This window comes from Microtus pennsylvanicus, chromosome 9, assembly GCF_037038515.1.
Source record: "Microtus pennsylvanicus isolate mMicPen1 chromosome 9, mMicPen1.hap1, whole genome shotgun sequence".
NCBI lineage: Eukaryota > Metazoa > Chordata > Mammalia > Rodentia > Cricetidae > Microtus > Microtus pennsylvanicus.
Window position 1 is genome coordinate 11,832,663 of NC_134587.1, and position 18,113 is coordinate 11,850,775.

At 47.2% G+C, this 18,113-nt stretch overlaps 1 protein-coding gene across 1 annotated transcript in view; it reads right to left on the reverse strand.

Moving 5' to 3' along the window:
* Positions 1-15,075, reverse strand: part of Cybrd1 (cytochrome b reductase 1) — a 29,560-nt gene extending 14,485 nt beyond the window's left edge. The window contains exons 1-2 of the mRNA XM_075984924.1: positions 14,818-15,075; positions 460-668 (exon numbers count right to left, since the gene is read on the reverse strand). Of these exons, the coding sequence (XP_075841039.1) occupies positions 460-668; positions 14,818-15,004 (396 nt within the window). The 5' untranslated portion in view covers positions 15,005-15,075. The remainder of the gene's footprint in view (positions 1-459; positions 669-14,817) is intronic.
* Positions 15,076-18,113: the final 3,038 nt, after the last annotated feature.

Sequence of the window (18,113 nt, forward strand, 5' to 3'; positions counted from 1 at the left end):
TGAAATCTTACGAACGGTTAAAAAAATATCAGTGTTATCACTTAGAAAAGGTTAGCCCAAAATGCAGCAGAGAATGTGGTAAAGAAACACATAACTCCACCTAGGCTAGCTGATTCAGACATGGAAGTGATGCTAGTCTAGATGTCAGGAGATGGCGACACCCCCACCTCTCATTCTCTCATTACAGATGGTTGTGAGTCACTATGTGGTTGTGGGGAATTGAACTCAAGACCTTGGGAAGAGCAGGCATTGCTCTTAACTGCTGAGCCACTGACTTCCCTACCTACGGGTGTCAAAAAGATAAATCATACATCTGCGTTCCTAGGCTGTGAATTCTGAGGTTCATTGCCCCCTCGGGGTAAGAGTTATTCTGGACACAGATGAAAGAGTAAGTTGAGAAAACATCAACAGTCTCCGGGCTGTTTTTCTCTTTGTTTATATAAATAGCAAGACACTGACCTGCAGGACATAGAGTATGATGGCGGTCAGCCCAACCCAGCTGTGCAGACTGTACATATGGGGGATGCTTCGGACATTGTGGTAATCAAATACAGCCACGACAGAGATGATGATGAGGATGGCGGCCACGGCATTTAACCCCGCGTGGATGGATTTCATCAGGAACTTGCTGCACTTCCAGGTCCATGGCAATCTGTACACGATAATGGCTAAGGAAGCAAAGTGTTTTAGAAATCAACGCAAAGCAAACCATTTGGCCCGCTGGACAGTTTCTTTTCAGGGACTTTTCCCTTGGTTTCTGCTTCTCCCAGTCTCCCCTTCTCTCTGCACCCCTTCTCAGTCTCCCATGCCATGTCACTCCTGAGTGTATGCCCCAAAGAAACAGATGCATCCATTCCCCAACACACACCACTGTTGGCCCATCATTTATAGTAGCCCAAATGTCTATCACCAATACATGGGATAGTAAGAGATCCGTAATGCAGGAAGTCCTTCTGTATGTGTGTTGCTTCTATTGGTTGATGAATAAAGTTGTTTAGGCCAATGGCTTAGCCAGGTGAGAAATCCGAACAGAGACAGAAAGTGTAGGCAGAGTCAAGGAGACATCATATAGCTGTCAAAGAAGAAAGATACCAGAACATTACCAGGCCTCATGGTGATACATAGATTAATAGAAATGGGTCAGTTTAAGACGTAAGAGCTAGCTAGGAATACACATAAGTCATTGCCCAAACAGAGTTGTAATTAATATAGTTTCTGTGTGGTTATTCAGGTCTGGGCGGCTGGGAACAGAAAGTGCAATCTCCATTTACAGATCCACACTACGGAATAATACACACTGAAGACAGTGAATTGCTTTATGTATACTTTTCAGAATATATACTAAAATCCAGTAAAAAGCCTTAAAATATTTTAAGTGTCCACATTAACCAGCACACAATTAACCTTTTGTTAATTCGTCATGAAGACGACAGAGTGCCCCTCTCCGCCTATCTGATCCATGTCAGGAAAATTCTATTTGGAAACGTGAGACAGATTGAAAATTCTGAAGACCACTTCCGTGGAAGATGAGCCCCACTCCATCAGTCGTGGGCCACGTACTTTCTTCATTCCAGGAAGTAAGGAAAAGGAACCTGACACCATCAAAAGGCAGTATGATTTGGATATATTAAAATGTCTTAGGTTGGGGAGATGGCTCATGGTTAAGAGTATTTACCGCTCTTGCAGAGGGCTCAGCTTCAGTTCCCAGCACCCACATGGTGGCTCACAACCGTCTGTAATGCTCGTTTTAGTGGATATGACACCCTCTTCTGACCTCCTTGCATAACAGCTATGTATATGGTACACATACATATATACACATACACACATATACATACATACATAGATACATAAATACATACGTACAACAGACATTCATACACACAAATGAATCTAAAAGAAAAAATTTAAATGCCCTAAGATCAGGCAAACTTCTGAGAGGAGAGACACACCTGAAACCTCAAAGATGAGAATGCAGCCTCGCTAAAGGTTTCATTGTAGGGTACCGCGAGTCCCATCCTGCGGTCCCGTCCCAACACCCGACAGATCCCCACAAGAGGACAGCATTTCTTTTTCTTGACCCAAACTCCAAGGGATTGTTGCTTACTAGTCAATGCTTATGGAGATACTTTATAAAAATCTTGATTGAGGGCCGGTCAGGTGGCTCAGAAGGGCAAAGCACTCGCCACCAAGTCTGATGACCTGCGTTTGATCCCCACAGCCCACAAATTGTCCTCTAATCTGGACCTCTGTGTCCTGGCACACACACCTCCATACATACACACACAGAGGCTAAACAAATATAATAAAATCATACGAGGATCATATGAGGACATGGAGAACCATTGGCTAATTATGTCTAGACTCAGTGACTCTCCTCAGGCCAGTTATCACAGAACCTTAGACTTCTGTAGCTTGCTCAAGGAATTTCATTTTATCTCAGCACATCCATGTCTTGCTATTTCACTCCTGTGTCCTAGACCCTAACACAGCCTCACAGTATGAAGGTCCGTGAATGTCTTCCAAAGTCTCACTTTGGGCTAACTGTAGATTCGCACGTAACTGTGAGAACACATACAGAAAGCTCTCAACCCTCTCCCTCCAGGTCCTCCGGACTTCTTGCTTACCCCGGGACATCACAAACAGGACACTGGCATCAATGTGACTAACTGCCCTGATCTAGGTTTCTCCAGCTCGACTTACTTCTGAGAGAGATCCACAACATTTTGGAAAGTAAACGAACACAAAGCTCTTCTTCCAGCAAACTGACCAAAATCTAGAAACCAAATTAGCGTCAGCTCAAACACCAGTTTACTCTCCTCCTGCCTTTTCTCCTTTACGGATTTAGGGGCACACCTCGTATAATCACGGGGAGTAGACACCCCTACCCCATGACTCCGTGGCCTTTAGTCTACAGCATGAGGTCTTTTACAATCTGTGTGATCCAAGAATAGTAAAATTAGTTAAGTGGAAATGTATACTGTAGAAAGACATAAAATCATTGGAGATAAAACTCAGTGATATATATATATGTGGAGCACTTGTCTAGCATGTACAAGGTCCTGGGTTTGGTTCCCAGCACTGGCAGGGGGAGCAGAGATGGGGCAATTCCCTGGTTTAATGTCATTTAACACACACACACACACACGATTGTCTTAAAGTCTTACAAAACATGTCTACAAACATGTCATGTGCCTGTCACATATTGGGAAGTCACAAAGTATCAGTGAAAAAAAAATTAACAAAAAAGCAATTAATTCTGCATTCTCAAAACATAATAGAGTCTCATGCTTGTTTTGATTTTTTCAATTTTGTTTATTTATTTATTTGTTTATTTGGAGTTTTTGAGACAGGGCTTCTTTGTGTAGCCCTGACTCTCCTGGTACTTACTTTGTAGACCAGGCTGGCCTTGAACTCACCGAGAAACCCTGCCTCTGCCTCCCAAGTGCTGGGATTAAAGGTGTGTGCTACCCCTGCCTGCCTCTTTCAATTTTATTTTTAAAAAGTAAGATACAGCTGGATAGGATGACTCCCACCTGCATTCCCAGAACTAAGAGGTTGAGGCAGGAGGATTACTGTTAGTTCTAGGCTAAGCTGGGCTACAGAGAGAGTTCCAGGCCAAACTGAGCTATAATGAGATCCTACCTCAAAAAAAAAAGTAGGATATATTTGAACATTTGAATATATTTATTCAATATATATATAACAATATCTTTCGTTATATATTATGAAATGGTTAAGTTAAAGTACCTAACATACCAGTTTTTGTTGCAACAGGTCCTCTTCTAATATTTATCTATTTGTGTGTGTGTGTGTGTGTGTGTGTGTGTGTGTGTGTGTGTGTGTGTGCGTATGTATATAAGCTGGAGGACAACTCTCAGAAGTCAGTTCTGTCACCATATGGAATTTGGGGATCTGCTCATAAGCTTGGCTGCAATCACCTCTACACGCTGCACCATATCACCAGCCCAAATCCTCTTTTAAAAGTATAAATTGGGAGCTGGAGGAGTGGATCAGGATAACGTGCTTCGTGTACAATCGTAAGGACTTCATTCTGGGCACTGGGGTTGGGGGCAGTCCCAGGGGCTTGCTATCCAGCCAGTCCACACTAATCGGTGATCTCCTGGTTCAGTGAGAGACCTTAGCTCACAAAATAAGGTGGGGAATGACAGAGACAGCCACACAGGCACGTACACACGGAAGTGCTGCAACACATACGTGTGCACGTACACACGGAAGTGCCCCAACACATACATGTGCACATAGATACCACACACACATTGATAAAACGCGCAGATCAAAATCTCAAAGCAAACCACACTGCAGACACAAATGCTAGTTTATATAAGATCAAATGTGGCTTTCAAATAAGTAAAAAGGCATTTTTACTCTTGGGCCCACTTAACAGTAAGTTAAAGAGTAAGCCATTGAGTCTGAAGTGCATGGGGATTTGAAATCACTTATGAAGTCTCCTTAAACACGGTGGGCCTTTACGCGTTCCTTCCCACTAGAATAAAGTATTATTTTCCCTCTGACATCTTTAGAACAGCATCACCCATCCCTAGAACTCATTTCTCTGTGTACCCAATTTACCAGGTCCTATACAGAGGGCCTCCGCTTTAAACGGAAAAGCAAAGAGCCCTCTTTAAAATCCTGCAGTGCCTACAAACCAAGAGTTTGCAACATGCCAAATACCAAGAAACTGAAGTGCAGAGAGTGATGTGGATGACTGGGATTTGGCTCAGCATCCTGGCTGTGAGACCTCTGAAATCATCACAAAGGCAAATGCTTCCTAGCAAATAACTGTGCGAAAAGTATCAGGGCAGGAAGAATTCGTGCACTGGCTAGATATTTTTAATATTGAGGAGTGGTTTTTTTCTTTTTATATTTTACTTACCTTTATTTTATGTGTATTAAGAGTTTGCCTGTGTGAATATCTGTGCACCACATGCAGGAAGTGCCCGAGGAGACCAGAAGAGGGTGTTAGATCCTCTGGAACTGGAGTTACAGGCAGCTGCTACCCCACTGCATGGGTGCTGGGAATTGAACCCCAGTCCTCTGGAAGAGCAGACTGTACTCTTAACCACTGCGCCATCTCTTCAGCCCTGTCCATCAGTATTATATGGTGTTAGAAAATTGGCTGTATTCAATAAAGTACCGGACCTGATTAAACCTGGTTGATTAACCATGGCCAAGCTTACGACTGTTCAAATGAGGAGTTGGATGGATTATCCCAGACAGTTCTGAACATTAAAGGATCAGTGCAAACCTACACTCAACTGGCCTGGAACTTGGTTTGTAGACCAGGCTGGTCCTGAACTCACAGAGATCCTCCTGCCTCTGCCTTTTGAGTGCAGGGATGAAAAAGGTATGTACCACCACACACAGTTATAAAATACATTCTTTAAAAAAAAATGTTACTCATCTCTAACTAAATCAAATGGAAACAACTTATAGAAAAGACACAACTACCTTCCTTCCTTCTTCCTTCCTTTCTATTCTAAGGATAGAACCCAAGACATACTAAGCACGGACTCTACCAATGATCTACATCGCCAGCCCACTGCTCATATTTTAATGTTTTATACAGTATTTGGCATACAGCAGCTGCTTAAAATACACACACACACACACACACACACACACACACACACACATGCAATTCAGGGCATGGTGGCACATACCAGTTGTCCCAGCACACAGGACATAGAGGCAGGAGGATCACTGCAAGTTTGAGGCCAGCTTGGTCTATGTAGTGAGTTCCAGGAAACCAGGGCTACAAAGTGAAACCCCGTCTCAAAAACAAACAAAGAAATGCCAGTCAACTGGACGGGATAGTGCGTGAAGAAACGGAACGAAGAAGAGAGGAAACCCTGAAAAGCGCAAAGACTGTCATGGCTAGCTTCTCATCCTTCAAGGAGGTTTCCTTGGGAAAGAAAAATACCAGGAGAAAGATTTCTAGTTTGTCATGGTTAAAGGGAAATTGCCGAAGCTGGGCTATTCAGACAGAATACAGCAGTCCAGAGAGAAACCCTCGAAGGCATCTGGAGGATACAGATTAGTACTTGGGAATTTTGTTTGTCACCACACTGTTGGGGGTTGTTTCATGGACTTGTTTAATTTTAGGTTGAACTAGGTTTTTTTTCTTTTAAGACATTTTTACTTTTTTATTATTTTATTTTTTTTATTTCACGTGCCCATATGTCTATGTAAGGGTGTTGGATGCCCCAGAACTGGAATTACAGACAACTGGGAGCGGCCATGTGGGTACTGGGATGGGAACTGAACTCTTGAAGAGCATCCAGGGCTGTTAGTCTTGGAGCCACCTCTCTATTCTCTATTATTTTTAATTATGTGTGGGCATGTGCACATGAATGTGGAAGCCCACAGAGGCCAGACGAGTTGGATCCCTCAGGAGCTGGGTATAGGCCACCTGATGAGAGAGATTACTGGGACCCAAACTCAGGTCATCTAGAAGAGCTCTTAACCGCTGAGCCGTCTCTTTCCAGGCTCCTTCAACCAGGTTTTAAGTATCTGCACTCTCTTGGGGAAATGGGTGCCTCTGGCAGCTACAGGCTGGCATCCCCACATAGCCACACTCTGCTGCTGCTAAGTGGAAGCTTCTGCATGCCAGGCTTCTGCATGCTGGTCCTCAGCTCTCCATGCAGCTGCAAGAGGATGCAACCGGGTATTACCGGTCCTCATAAAAGAGCCGCTTGCTACCAGTGGTATCAGGTAATGCCACTTATAATAAAAACCCCCGGCTGGTGATCCATGTCTATACTTTGAGGGACAATGAAAACCCCATAAATGCTTGATGAGAATGGCAATACTTTGGGTTTCCCAGAGAGCAGCGGTCATGGTTTTATCTTGCCTTTGTTTCCCGAGGCGAATTACCACAAACTTAGCAGTTTGAAAGGACCAAAACTTGGAGTCTTCAGAAATGGCTCAGTGGTTAAGGGCACTTGCTGCCCTCACAAAGGATCTGCGTTCAGTTCCTGGAATCCACAGGACAGCTCACAGAGTCTGTAATTCCAGTTCCAGGGGATGTGAGACCTCTTCTGACCTCCTGAGGCGCCAGGGATGCACATGGAATGCATATATGTAGGCATGCAAAACTCTCACATACATAAAATAAATAATTACAAAAGAAGAAGAACCAAAATCTGGACCAGCAACGTGGACCAGTGGCTAAAGGAGCCTGCAGCCAAGCCTGATCTCCCGAGTTCAGTTCCTGAGCTAACTCCCATGAGATGTTCTCTGACCTCTCCGTGCGTGTGTGAGCGCACACACACACAAATAATAGGTGTAATTTACAATATTTTTTCCCCCTCAGATCTGAAGGGCAGGAATTCATGATCAAGGTGTTGCCCAGGTTGGTTCCTCTGGAGGATCAGGGAGAGAGTGCATTGCAACATTTTCTTGTAGCAGCTTGTCTCTTAGCAAGCTACCCATGGTCTACAGTGCTCTCCAGCTTGCGGAGACACAGCAGGCCAATCTCTGCCCCCCCCACCCCACCCCCACCTCCCGCCTTCCCTCTGAGACTTTGTCTCTAAGCTCCTTCCCCTTCCTCTAGAAGGGAAGCCAGTAACCAAATGTGTAGCCTGCCCTCAGCCAACGATGATCTCGCTTGAGGGCCTTAATTACATCTGCAAACATCCGATTTTTAAACGAGGCATATTCTCAGTACCTGGGATTAGGATTTGGATTTATATTTTGGAAGCCATTTTTCAACCACCATAAGACCCTTGCAGGGATCATGAAGATGCTGGTTCCTGTGGGGTCTGAGGGGATCCTGATCCCTCCAGCACAGGGATGTTCCGCTAGCATCTGAGCTGTGTGCCGTCCACCCCCCGCCCCCCGGGAAAAGGAGCGTGTGGCTGACTAACGACAGTTGTAGCTAGCTTCCAGGGACTGTCGCTTCCGGGGTGCCTGTTGAGAAGAGCTGTAATCTCCGGTTCCTACCCTACAGAGCAAGCCTGTCTCCCGCAGCGGTGGCTCCAGAAGTCTCTGAAATGATTGACTGGAGAAGGTCTAGAAGGGGAAGGGAAAGGAATCATAGACTGCCGTAATGACACACATTTCAGTTCTATGGACGGATACCCGGGAAAGTGAGGCAGTGGCCAGGAGAGAAGGGAGAGTCCACGGTGCTGGGGTTTTGTGTTTAGGGTTTATTTACTTAGCTCCTTAGTTACTTTATGGGGGAGTGTTTTACCTGCATGTATGTATGTGTACTACATATGGGCCTGGTCTCCTCAGAGGCCAGAACAGGGTATTGGAGCTTGTGAAACTGGAGTTACAGATGGTTGTGACTCACCATGTGGGTGCTGGGATATGAGCCCAGGTCCTCTATAGGAGCAATAGATGCTCCTAACCACTGAGCCATTCAGCCAGCCCCCAAGGGTAGGGTTTTGTTTTGTTTTGTTTTGTTTTACTGATTTTATTGAGCTACACATTTTTCTCTGCTCCCCTCCCTTCCTCTCCCTTCCCTTCTACCCTCTCCCATGGTCCCCGTGCTCCCAATTTACTCAGGTGATTTTGTCTTTTTCTACTTCCCATGTAGATTAGATCTATGTATGTCTCTCTTAGGGTCCTCATTGTTGTCTAGGTTCTCTAGGATTGTGAACTGTAGGCTGGTTTTCTTTGCTTTATGTCTAAAAACCACTTATGGGTGAGTACACATGATATTTGTCTTTCTGGGTCTGGTTACCTCACTCAAAATATTTTCTAGCTCCATCCATTTGTCTGCAAAATTCAAGCTGTCGTTATTTTTTTCTGCTGTGTAGTACTCCACTGTGTAAATGTACCACATTTTCCTTATCCATTCTTCTGTGGAGGGCCATTTAGGTTGTTTCCAGGTTCTGGCTATGACAAACAATGCTGCTATGAACATAGTTGAGCACATGTCCTTGTGGTACAATTGAGCATCTTTTGGGTATATACCCAAAAGTGGTATTGCTGGGTCTTGAGGAAGGTTTTTTTTCCTAATTTTCTGAGAAATCGCCACACTGACATCCAAAGGGGCTGTACCAGTTTGCACTCCCACCAGCAATGCAGGAGTGTTCCCTTTATCCCACAACCTCTCCAGCATAAATTGTCATCAGTGTTTTTGATCTTGGTCATTCTTACAGGTGTAAGATGGAATCTCAGAGTTGTTTTGATTTGCATTTCTCTGATGACTAAGTATGTTGAACATTTCCTTAAGTGTCTTTCGGCCATTTCCGATTTCTCTGCTGAGAGCTCTGTTTAGGTCTGTAACTCAGGGCAGGGGTCTTTAAAAGATGCCAGATATAAAATATTGGAGTGAAGCCAATGGGGGAAGAATTGAACAGCGTGACGTGGGTGGGTTGATGGGAAGTGCTGGGTAGTTGTGCAGGCAAGGGGAGAGGAGCACAGAATGCACTCAGGTAGTCAGAGGCTCTCAGTCAAAGAGCCTGGGAAGAAAGAGGCTTTCCCATCCTGACGGGACTCCTTCCTTCCCGGGCTTTGGCTACGTGGTGTTGCTAAACTACTGAACAATGACTAGGCGACAGGGATGGAGCTTTTACTTTAGATGCTGTTGTCATTATTACTATCATTACAAATGGGAGGCTATAAAATTGCATTTTGTTACTATCAATTTAATGATGAGACAGGAGTAACTCACTCAGCCGTTATTTATTGCCAGGCGGATAGCTCAGTGGCAAAGCACTTGAGTGGCATGTATAAAAGCCTGGATTTGTTCCCAGCCCAGAAAAAAAAGATATTTCTAATAAATATTCCAAGCAGAGGCTTGGAATGCAGCTCAGTAGTAGAGCATTTGCCCAGCAAGAACAAGACCCTGGGTTCACTAACGCCACAGGGGGAAAAATCCGGGAAAAAAATGACTGATTTATCACTCACTTCTAGGCACCAAAGATCCAGCAGGAGCAAAATAATTGTATTTAAAGTACTCTATTGGTTCCATTATTAAGTGATTCACATGCGGTTTTTGAAACAAAAACATGTTTTGAGGTACTGTGGGCTGTCCCTTCACGCTCTGTAAAACCCCCAGTTCCCAGAAGCTAGGAGACTTTGTTATCAAGGCTTCTCCCCCAGGACTCTTGGGGAAGTCATCCGGGGACTTTCACCATTATCTTCTTTGCCAGGGTTTAGTCCATGAGCCTTTTCAAATATATTTAAGTGATCTCGGAATTTGGTCACTTACAGCTGCATGAGGAGGGATATTCCAACAGCTTCTAATAACCGCTCTCTCTTTCCGTTAGTCTTTTAAATGCTCTTGAATGTAGTTAAATTCTCTCACAGAAACCAACCTGAGATCACCGTGCTATTTAATTTCTCTTCCCTTCAGCTTCTGTCACAGAAGGAGCTGCACACACAGAAAGGAAGGAGTGTAGAGTTGTCAAGGCTTCTTTTCATTAGCGGAGACGCCTGAACTTTCCACTTTTCACTGAAGAACCCATTCCAGCATGATGAACCTTTACAAAGGTCAGCTGCTACTTGGAGTGCTTTCGATTGTTTACTCTGCGCCCTTCTTCACAATGGCCATTTCTCCGAGTTCCCCGCAGTGTATTTATTTCATAGGAAGCGTTTGTTTTTAGAGACACACAAAGCCTCTTCTCAAGTCTTCCTCATTCTGGTCAGAGTATGGCTGGATTTCCCGTTAGTTGGAGTTTTTATTTAGCATAGAGTGGTGGCACACTCCTGTAGTTGGTGGCACACACCTGTAGTTTGTGGCAAGCACATGCAGTCAGTGGCACACACCTGCAGTCGGTGGCACACACCTGCAGTCAGTGGCATGCACCTGCAGTCGGTGGCACACACCTGTAGTTTGTGGCAAGCACATGCAGTCAGTGGCACACACCTGCAGTCGGTGGCACACACCTGTAGTCGGTGGCACGCACCTGTAGTTGGTGGCACACACCTGCAGTCGGTGGCACACACCTGTAGTCGGTGGCACGCACCTGTAGTTGGTGGCACACACCTGTAGTCGGTGGCACACACCTGTAGTCGGTGGCACACACCTGTAGTTTGTGGCAAGCACATGCAGTCAGTGGCACACACCTGCAGTCGGTGGCACACACCTGTAGTCGGTGGCACGCACCTGTAGTTGGTGGCACACACCTGTAGTCGGTGGCATGCACCTGCAGTCGGTGGCACGCACCTGCAGTCGGTGGCACGCACCTGCAGTCGGTGGCACGCACCTGCAGTCGGTGGCACGCACCTGCAGTCGGTGGCACACACCTGTAGTCGGTGGCACGCACCTGCAGTCGGTGGCACGCACCTGCAGTCGGTGGCACGCACCTGTAGTCGGTGGCACGCACCTGTAGTTGGTGGCACACACCTGTAGTCGGTGGCACGCACCTGTAGTTGGTGGCATGCACTTGCAGTCAGTGGCACACACCTGTAGTTGGTGGCACACATCTGCAGTCAGTGGCACGCACCTGCAGTCGGTGGCACACACCTGTAGTTGGTGGCACGCTCTTGCAGCCGGTGGCACGCACCTGTAGTCGGTGGCACACACCTGTAGTCGGTAGCACACACTTGTAGTTGGTGGCATGCTCTTGTAGTCGGTGGCACACACCTGTAGTCGGTGGCATGCACTTGCAGTCAGTGGCACACACCTGTAGTCGGTGGCACACACCTGTAGTCGGTGGCACACACCTGTAGTTGGTGGCACGCACCTGTAGTTGGTGGCACACACCTGTAGTTGGTGGCACACATCTGCAGTCAGTGGCACGCACCTGCAGTCGGTGGCACACACCTGTAGTCGGTGGCACACACCTGTAGTCGGTGGCACACACCTGCAGTCGGTGGCACGCACCTGTAGTCGGTGGCACACACCTGCAGTCGGTGGCACACACCTGCAGTCGGTGGCACACACCTGTAGTTGGTGGCACACACCTGTAGTTGGTGGCATGCTCTGGCAGTTGGTGGCACACACCTGTAGTCGGTGGCACACACCTGTAGTCGGTGGCATGCTCTGGCAGTTGGTGGCACGCACCTGTAGTCCCAGGACTTGCAGCGCTCTAACAGAAAGATCCCTTGAGCACTGAAACTCAGGCCAGCTGAATACCATAGCAAGTGTTGTTTGTTTGTTTGTTTGTTCCATAATCTGTTGTACTTTAGGGATACATACATTTCCTAAAGTATATCTGGTGTGTGTACGTGTACCACATGCATGCCTGCAGCCCATGGAGGTCAGAAGAGGGTTAGGATCTCCTGTAACTGGAGTCCCAGATGATTAGAAGTCACCAGTGGGTGTTGGGAGTTGAGCCCAGGTCCTTTGGAAGAGCAGCCAGTGCTCTAGCAGCTGAGCCATCTCTCCAGCCCCCTCTTTGTAGCTCCTTCCTTCAGCTTATTCCATGCATAAAGGTTCCAAAGGACCTGTCCTTATTCTTAACAGTTTCAAATACTATTTACTGTTTGCTAGGTGCATATGTAAAATATTTTAAACTTAAAGTAGTGACATCCCCACATCGTTTCCAAATATCCACGTTACAGAATAACTCACATCACATTTTCTATTAGAAATAAAACATCTTATAGCATAGAATGCCTGCCCACAAGGCAGTAAAATGCCCTGAGACAACATGACTAGTCTTTGACCTATGTTTCTCTCACTGCCTCTAAAATCAACTTCAGATGTCCCTAGAGGATTTAGGATGGTCAATAGTTTCTGACTTCACAGTGGCATGAAAGCCCCCTGGCTTTTTGTACTGTGCTTTGTTTGATCTATCTACTCTGATTTTGATCTGGGCAGTGGCAAAGAGCCAGCCACTCAACCACAAGGACATGAACAGCAACACTCTGCAGGGTACAATTGCTAAGCCATGAGTTAGGTGTAGTAAATGCACCCTCAACTTGCAACTCCCAGTGGATGTACTGGGGATCCAAGACCATTCTAAACAGAAGAGCATCTGTGTTTGTTCTTTGCAGTGCAGTCTCCCTACTGCTGGGCTACGGAGTACTGTGGGCCACGGTGTGGAAGAACTAGTAAGAACACTGCATGTATCTGCATGGATGAAAAAGACTAGTTTACGTTTGCCGGCTGCATTGTGTGGTTAATACTGGTAGCGAACCCAGGATCCTTGTAAACAGGATTGGTTACCTTGACAGACAGTGGACCATCAGCACAAATAAACTGACCAAGTTTAGAAGAGCCTTGACTAAGAACGGCAGATAAAAATTTCCACGATCTCCACATACATGTTTTTACCCCAAAGTACGTACTTTATAGTCCGAAGTTTCCAGAAAATAGAAATCCTTTTAGGGAAAGAGTAAAATAGATTCCAACGTGAATGGAGCGTTTCAAAGTGTATTTTAGATGAAGTTTTGATTTCTTAAAAAGACCACTTTTCAGAAACCGGGCATATTGCCATAAAAGCAGAATAAGTGAAAAGCGTTCGGGGGCAACCATGGAAAATAAGGTATTGGAAGAGCTCCTATTTCCTCGGGGACTTTAATGCCTCCGCGTCTGTTTATTCTTAAATGATGCATCTAGTGCAGACAGAGAAAAGGCTCGATAATGCTAGTACCTCTGCGACGGTCTTCTCTTGGGTATGTCAGGCAACAAGCGCTGCCTTTTCCTCACCCGCAACTACAGAATACAGTCCAAGTCACTGAAGGGTTTCCTGGTATCCAGGACTGTTGGGTGGATGGAAGCCGTGAAGAGATGTTTGGGACTACTTGATTAAACAGAAGGTATTAACAGCTCTGGCCAAACCAAAGGGCTCCACCAGGAAGGGAAGAGTGTTTCTGGTGGCTGGAACCTTGGAACTTGGATATGTTTTTCTCAATTTAGGGTGGTGGCCAAACAGCTGGGAACTGTGCACGGAAATGGTTGGGATGCTGACCTCACACTAGAGAAGCCTCGGTAGGCTGAGCTTTAGTATTTCCGTGGAAGAAGGCTGGCCACACTTGCTGGAGGCTGTAGCTTCGCTTTAAAGCGTAAGGGGTGGGGTGGGGGCGTAGGGGGTGGGAGCGGGTGGTGCAACGACACAGACAGAAACCTTTTTTTTTTTTTTTTTTTTTAGGAGCGAAACCAGCGCTTCTCTGTGTTTGCTTGTTTGTGGGACTGCCAATATTAGTGACGAGGTGACTTGTTCAAAGCCCAGGCTGGAAGTTCCAGCCCGTTGGAACCTGTTCTGAGCCTCTCCACTAGTTTCTGCGAACTAACCCCAGCATAACTGCTTTGCTTTTCTGAGTACATTCGCAGTCACCACCTTTTGGAAAAGTGCAATTGTGCAGCGCCACATTGGCTGAAGGTGACAGTTAAGTGGCATTTGCACAGCAACACACACACACGCACACACACACACACACACACACACACACACACACACACACGAAAACCGGCGGGTCCATGCTGCCCTACTGCAGCCTGCAAACCGGATCGGGGGCGGCCAGTCATCCCTCGGGGCCACGCCCTGCTCGCATCTCCCACCCAGATTTGGGGCCGCGGGCCCAAAAGAAACTCCGCCACGGAACTTTAGCCACATCAACAAGTGGAGCGAAGCCAGGCAGCAGCCGTGAGTGCTTGAGGCGCCCGGTGCTAGGGAGGAATGGACTAGGAGAGAGGGTGGAGGAGAGGACTCCTCTGGCTCCGGCTGAGGATGCTGTGCGGGCATCTGAGCTCCCCGCCTACCTCTCTGCCCTGAGACCTGAAGTTCAAGGACAGGCCTCGACAAAGCAGCGGTTCCGAGCCCCTGACTGCGCAGGCCCTCCCCGCCCACAGAAGTAGCTTTCTCTAGTTTCATGGATTCATCGGAATCCCCGACGGCGTCCCGGTCCCCATCGCGCTGTGATCCCGCCACTCCCCCTCGAGGGCCCCAGTACCGATGCCCTGGATGAAGACGAAGCCAGTCACTGCGAGCACCGGGTGCCAGTTAAACTCGAGCGCTCCGCCGTCCCAGCCAAGCCCCTCTCGGTAGTGCAGGACCCAGACGAGCACGAAGAGCACAGACAGGAAGCCCACGAGCAGCGCGGACACCAGCAGCCCCAGGAAGCCCCGGTAGCCCTCCATGGCCGTCAGCACCCCATGCTCCACTACGGACTGCGGAAGAACTCGGCGCTGCGGCCGCGGACTCAGGGTACTGGCCGGGCGGCGGGGCCGGGGCGGCGACTTCTCGGCGCCGTCTCCGCCCGAGGGGGAGGAGCGTTCTGGGGTAACAGGCTGTGGGGCCTCCCGGGGGTGCAGCGAGCTCCGAGGCGGTACACCCCCCTCCCATACACACACACACACACACACACACACACACACACACACCCTAGTCACGCGGCCGCTGAGAGCTCTGACTGCTACCTGGCTAAGCATCGGACCCCCCGGGGTGTGTCAGGCCTCGGTCAGTTCCTAACGGGGAGAGCTGCTTGGAGCTCAAGTCTAACACTTCCCTTGAACTCTTCCCGCCTCGATTCCTTATTTGTGTGGGCGGCAGCGGCACACTCTCTTTGTTACCAGAGAGGGAGCAATCCTTTGGATGCGGTTAAGGCCGTTTAGTTAATGAAGATTCCTGACCCCCAGAGGATGGAGAGAAAGAACTTGGGTAGCTGGTATGGGTAGCAGTGGACTTGGCCTTACCGAGTAAAGAAGCATCTTTAGAACCAAGATTGATAGTGGAGTTCGCCTGTGATCCCAACACTCTGAAGGCTGAGGCAGGAGGCTAGCCGCAAATGTAAAACCAATCTAGGCTACACAGTGAGTTCCAGACCAGCCTGGCTACAGAAACCTTGCCTCAAAATCAAGAGAGAAGAGAGAAAAGAGAAGGCTGAAAGCGCTGCCGAGTTGGCGGAAAGTTTGCCTTAGTATACACGAAGACCTGGGGGCAGTTCTTAAGAACCGAATAAACGGGGTTCGCGGTGCACACCCGCAATCTTACCACTGGGAAAGTAGAGGCAGGAGGATCAGAAGTTTAATAACATCCCCAGTTACAAAGAGAGTTCAAAGCCAGTCTGAAATACATGCTACCGGATCTCAATAGTAAGAAAAATGAGAGAGAGAGAGAGAGAGAGAGAGAGAGAGAGAGAGAGAGAGAGAGAGAGAGAGAGAGAGAGAGAGATGCTGACCTGGAGTAGAGTGTGGTAAGATGGATTTAAAGATGTCTGCCTGCCCAAACTAACGTGAACCCAAACCTTACACCTCGGCTTGCGACATACCTTAATGAAGAGACCTGCCCTTCCAGGCACGACCAGAGCAGTGTCAGCATTATGCATTTCTATCAGAGGAAAAGGGTTCTGGATGCTAAAGATGTAAATGCAGTTGTTGTAAAATGCAGATGATGTGAAATGCAGTTGGGATGCTCACTCTGAAGACCTTAAAAAAAACTGCAGCGCGCGCTTGCGTGCGTGTGTGTGTGTGTGTGTGTGTGTGTGTGTGTATCAAGGAATGATTTTTCAAAGCCAGGTTTTAAGGGCTGGTGAGATGGGCTCAATGGATAAAGGCACTTGTCACCAAGTTTGATAACCCGAGCGTGACCCCCAGAAAAAAGAGAAAACTGACTTCTGCAAATTGTTCTCTGACTGTGATGCTCACAGAAAACACACACACACACACAATAGATGTTTAAAATTTAAAATAATAATAAAATATAAAAATTATTTAAAATTTTTTCTTATTTGGATATATTTATTTTTATATTATGAGAATTTTGCGTGTGTAGATATGGGTTCCACATGTATGCAATACCCACAGGGGCCAGAAGAGGGCATTGGATTCCCTTGGACTATAGTTACAAATGGCTGTAAATCTCCATGTGGGTGCTGGGAACTGAACCCTGGTCCTCTGGAAAAGCAGGCACTGTGTTTAACAGCTGAACCAACTCTCCAGCTCCTAAAATATTGTATGAGTTTTAAATAAAGGTTTTTAAATCAAGAAAGTGTAGTGTCAATACCCAAAACCCAATAATAGGGCTGAATTAATGGGTACGAGTTTGAGATTGTGGCTTATAGCCGTGTGGTTATTTTTCCTTTGGTAAGAGGAGATTAAGCAAATGGAAGGACAGGAGCTATATCTTCAGTTCATGGCTTCCTATCTATGGTCTAGCTCAGCCTAACCCTACATTATCAGTGGCCACAGTCTGACAGACCCTGGATGTTGTTGGCTGTAAATCTCTCTCTCGGATCTGCCTGAGAGCTCCCTATCCATCTCTCTTCCTCTACATTTCCCTGACATCTGCCTCTTCCAACAAACCCTCCGGTCCTTCCAGGCCCTAGACTGTCCTCCTCCCAGCCACACCCCATTCAATGCCTCTACACCCCTTACAAAGATGTGACATAATTCCCCCACAGCAGTCTCTGCTCTCCAGACTGCCCTTTTGTCTTCTTTGGCACGTAAGAGTTATTCAGTAAATGTGTGTTAGGTGATGCAGTGTCTATCAGGGTCTTGACAGAGACCGGGCAGCATATTCAAACGGAGTAATTTGACAATGAACAGGACAACTGACACTTGTGAGCAGGACATGGGAAGCTACCACACTGCCCCACGCCCGCAGCAGAGAGGGCTACCGGAGTCCAGAGAGAAAGCTGGGAGGGCAGCCTTGTATGAGAGGAGCAGCCAGCTTGCAGGGGGCCCTCAAAGGAAAAGACCAGACGAGAGGTAACTATTCCACCTTTACCCTCCCTGCCCGTATTCTCCAGAGTGGTCCTCCAGTGGCTAAGCAGAGCCTAACCAGATATCAGAAGATGTGAGGCAGTTCCTACAGGTCAGCTCCCCAGGGCACAGAGCAGCGTGCAGGAGGCCCGAGCATGATGGTGCGTTTCTTCTTGTGTGTAAGGTGTCCGTTATCCTCAACCAAAAACATGGCGGTTTCCTTTTGGCATAAGTAGACCTATTTTTACATTCCCATCTGTTGACCGTGCTGACTGGCCTATTCGCTCCTCCATTCTCTACCCTTGGCCTTGCCTGTGTCCAGAAGGCTTTAGTTTACAGAGAGATCCTCAACCTTCCTCATGCTGTGACCCTTTAATACCATTCCTCAAATTATTGTTGTTGCTACTTTATAATTGTAATTTTGCTACTGTTATGAATCATAATATAAATATCTGTGTTTCCCGATGGTCTTAGATGACCCCTGGGAAGGGTCATTCGACCCCCAAAGGGGTCGGGACCCACAGGCTGAGAAATGCTGATCAATAGC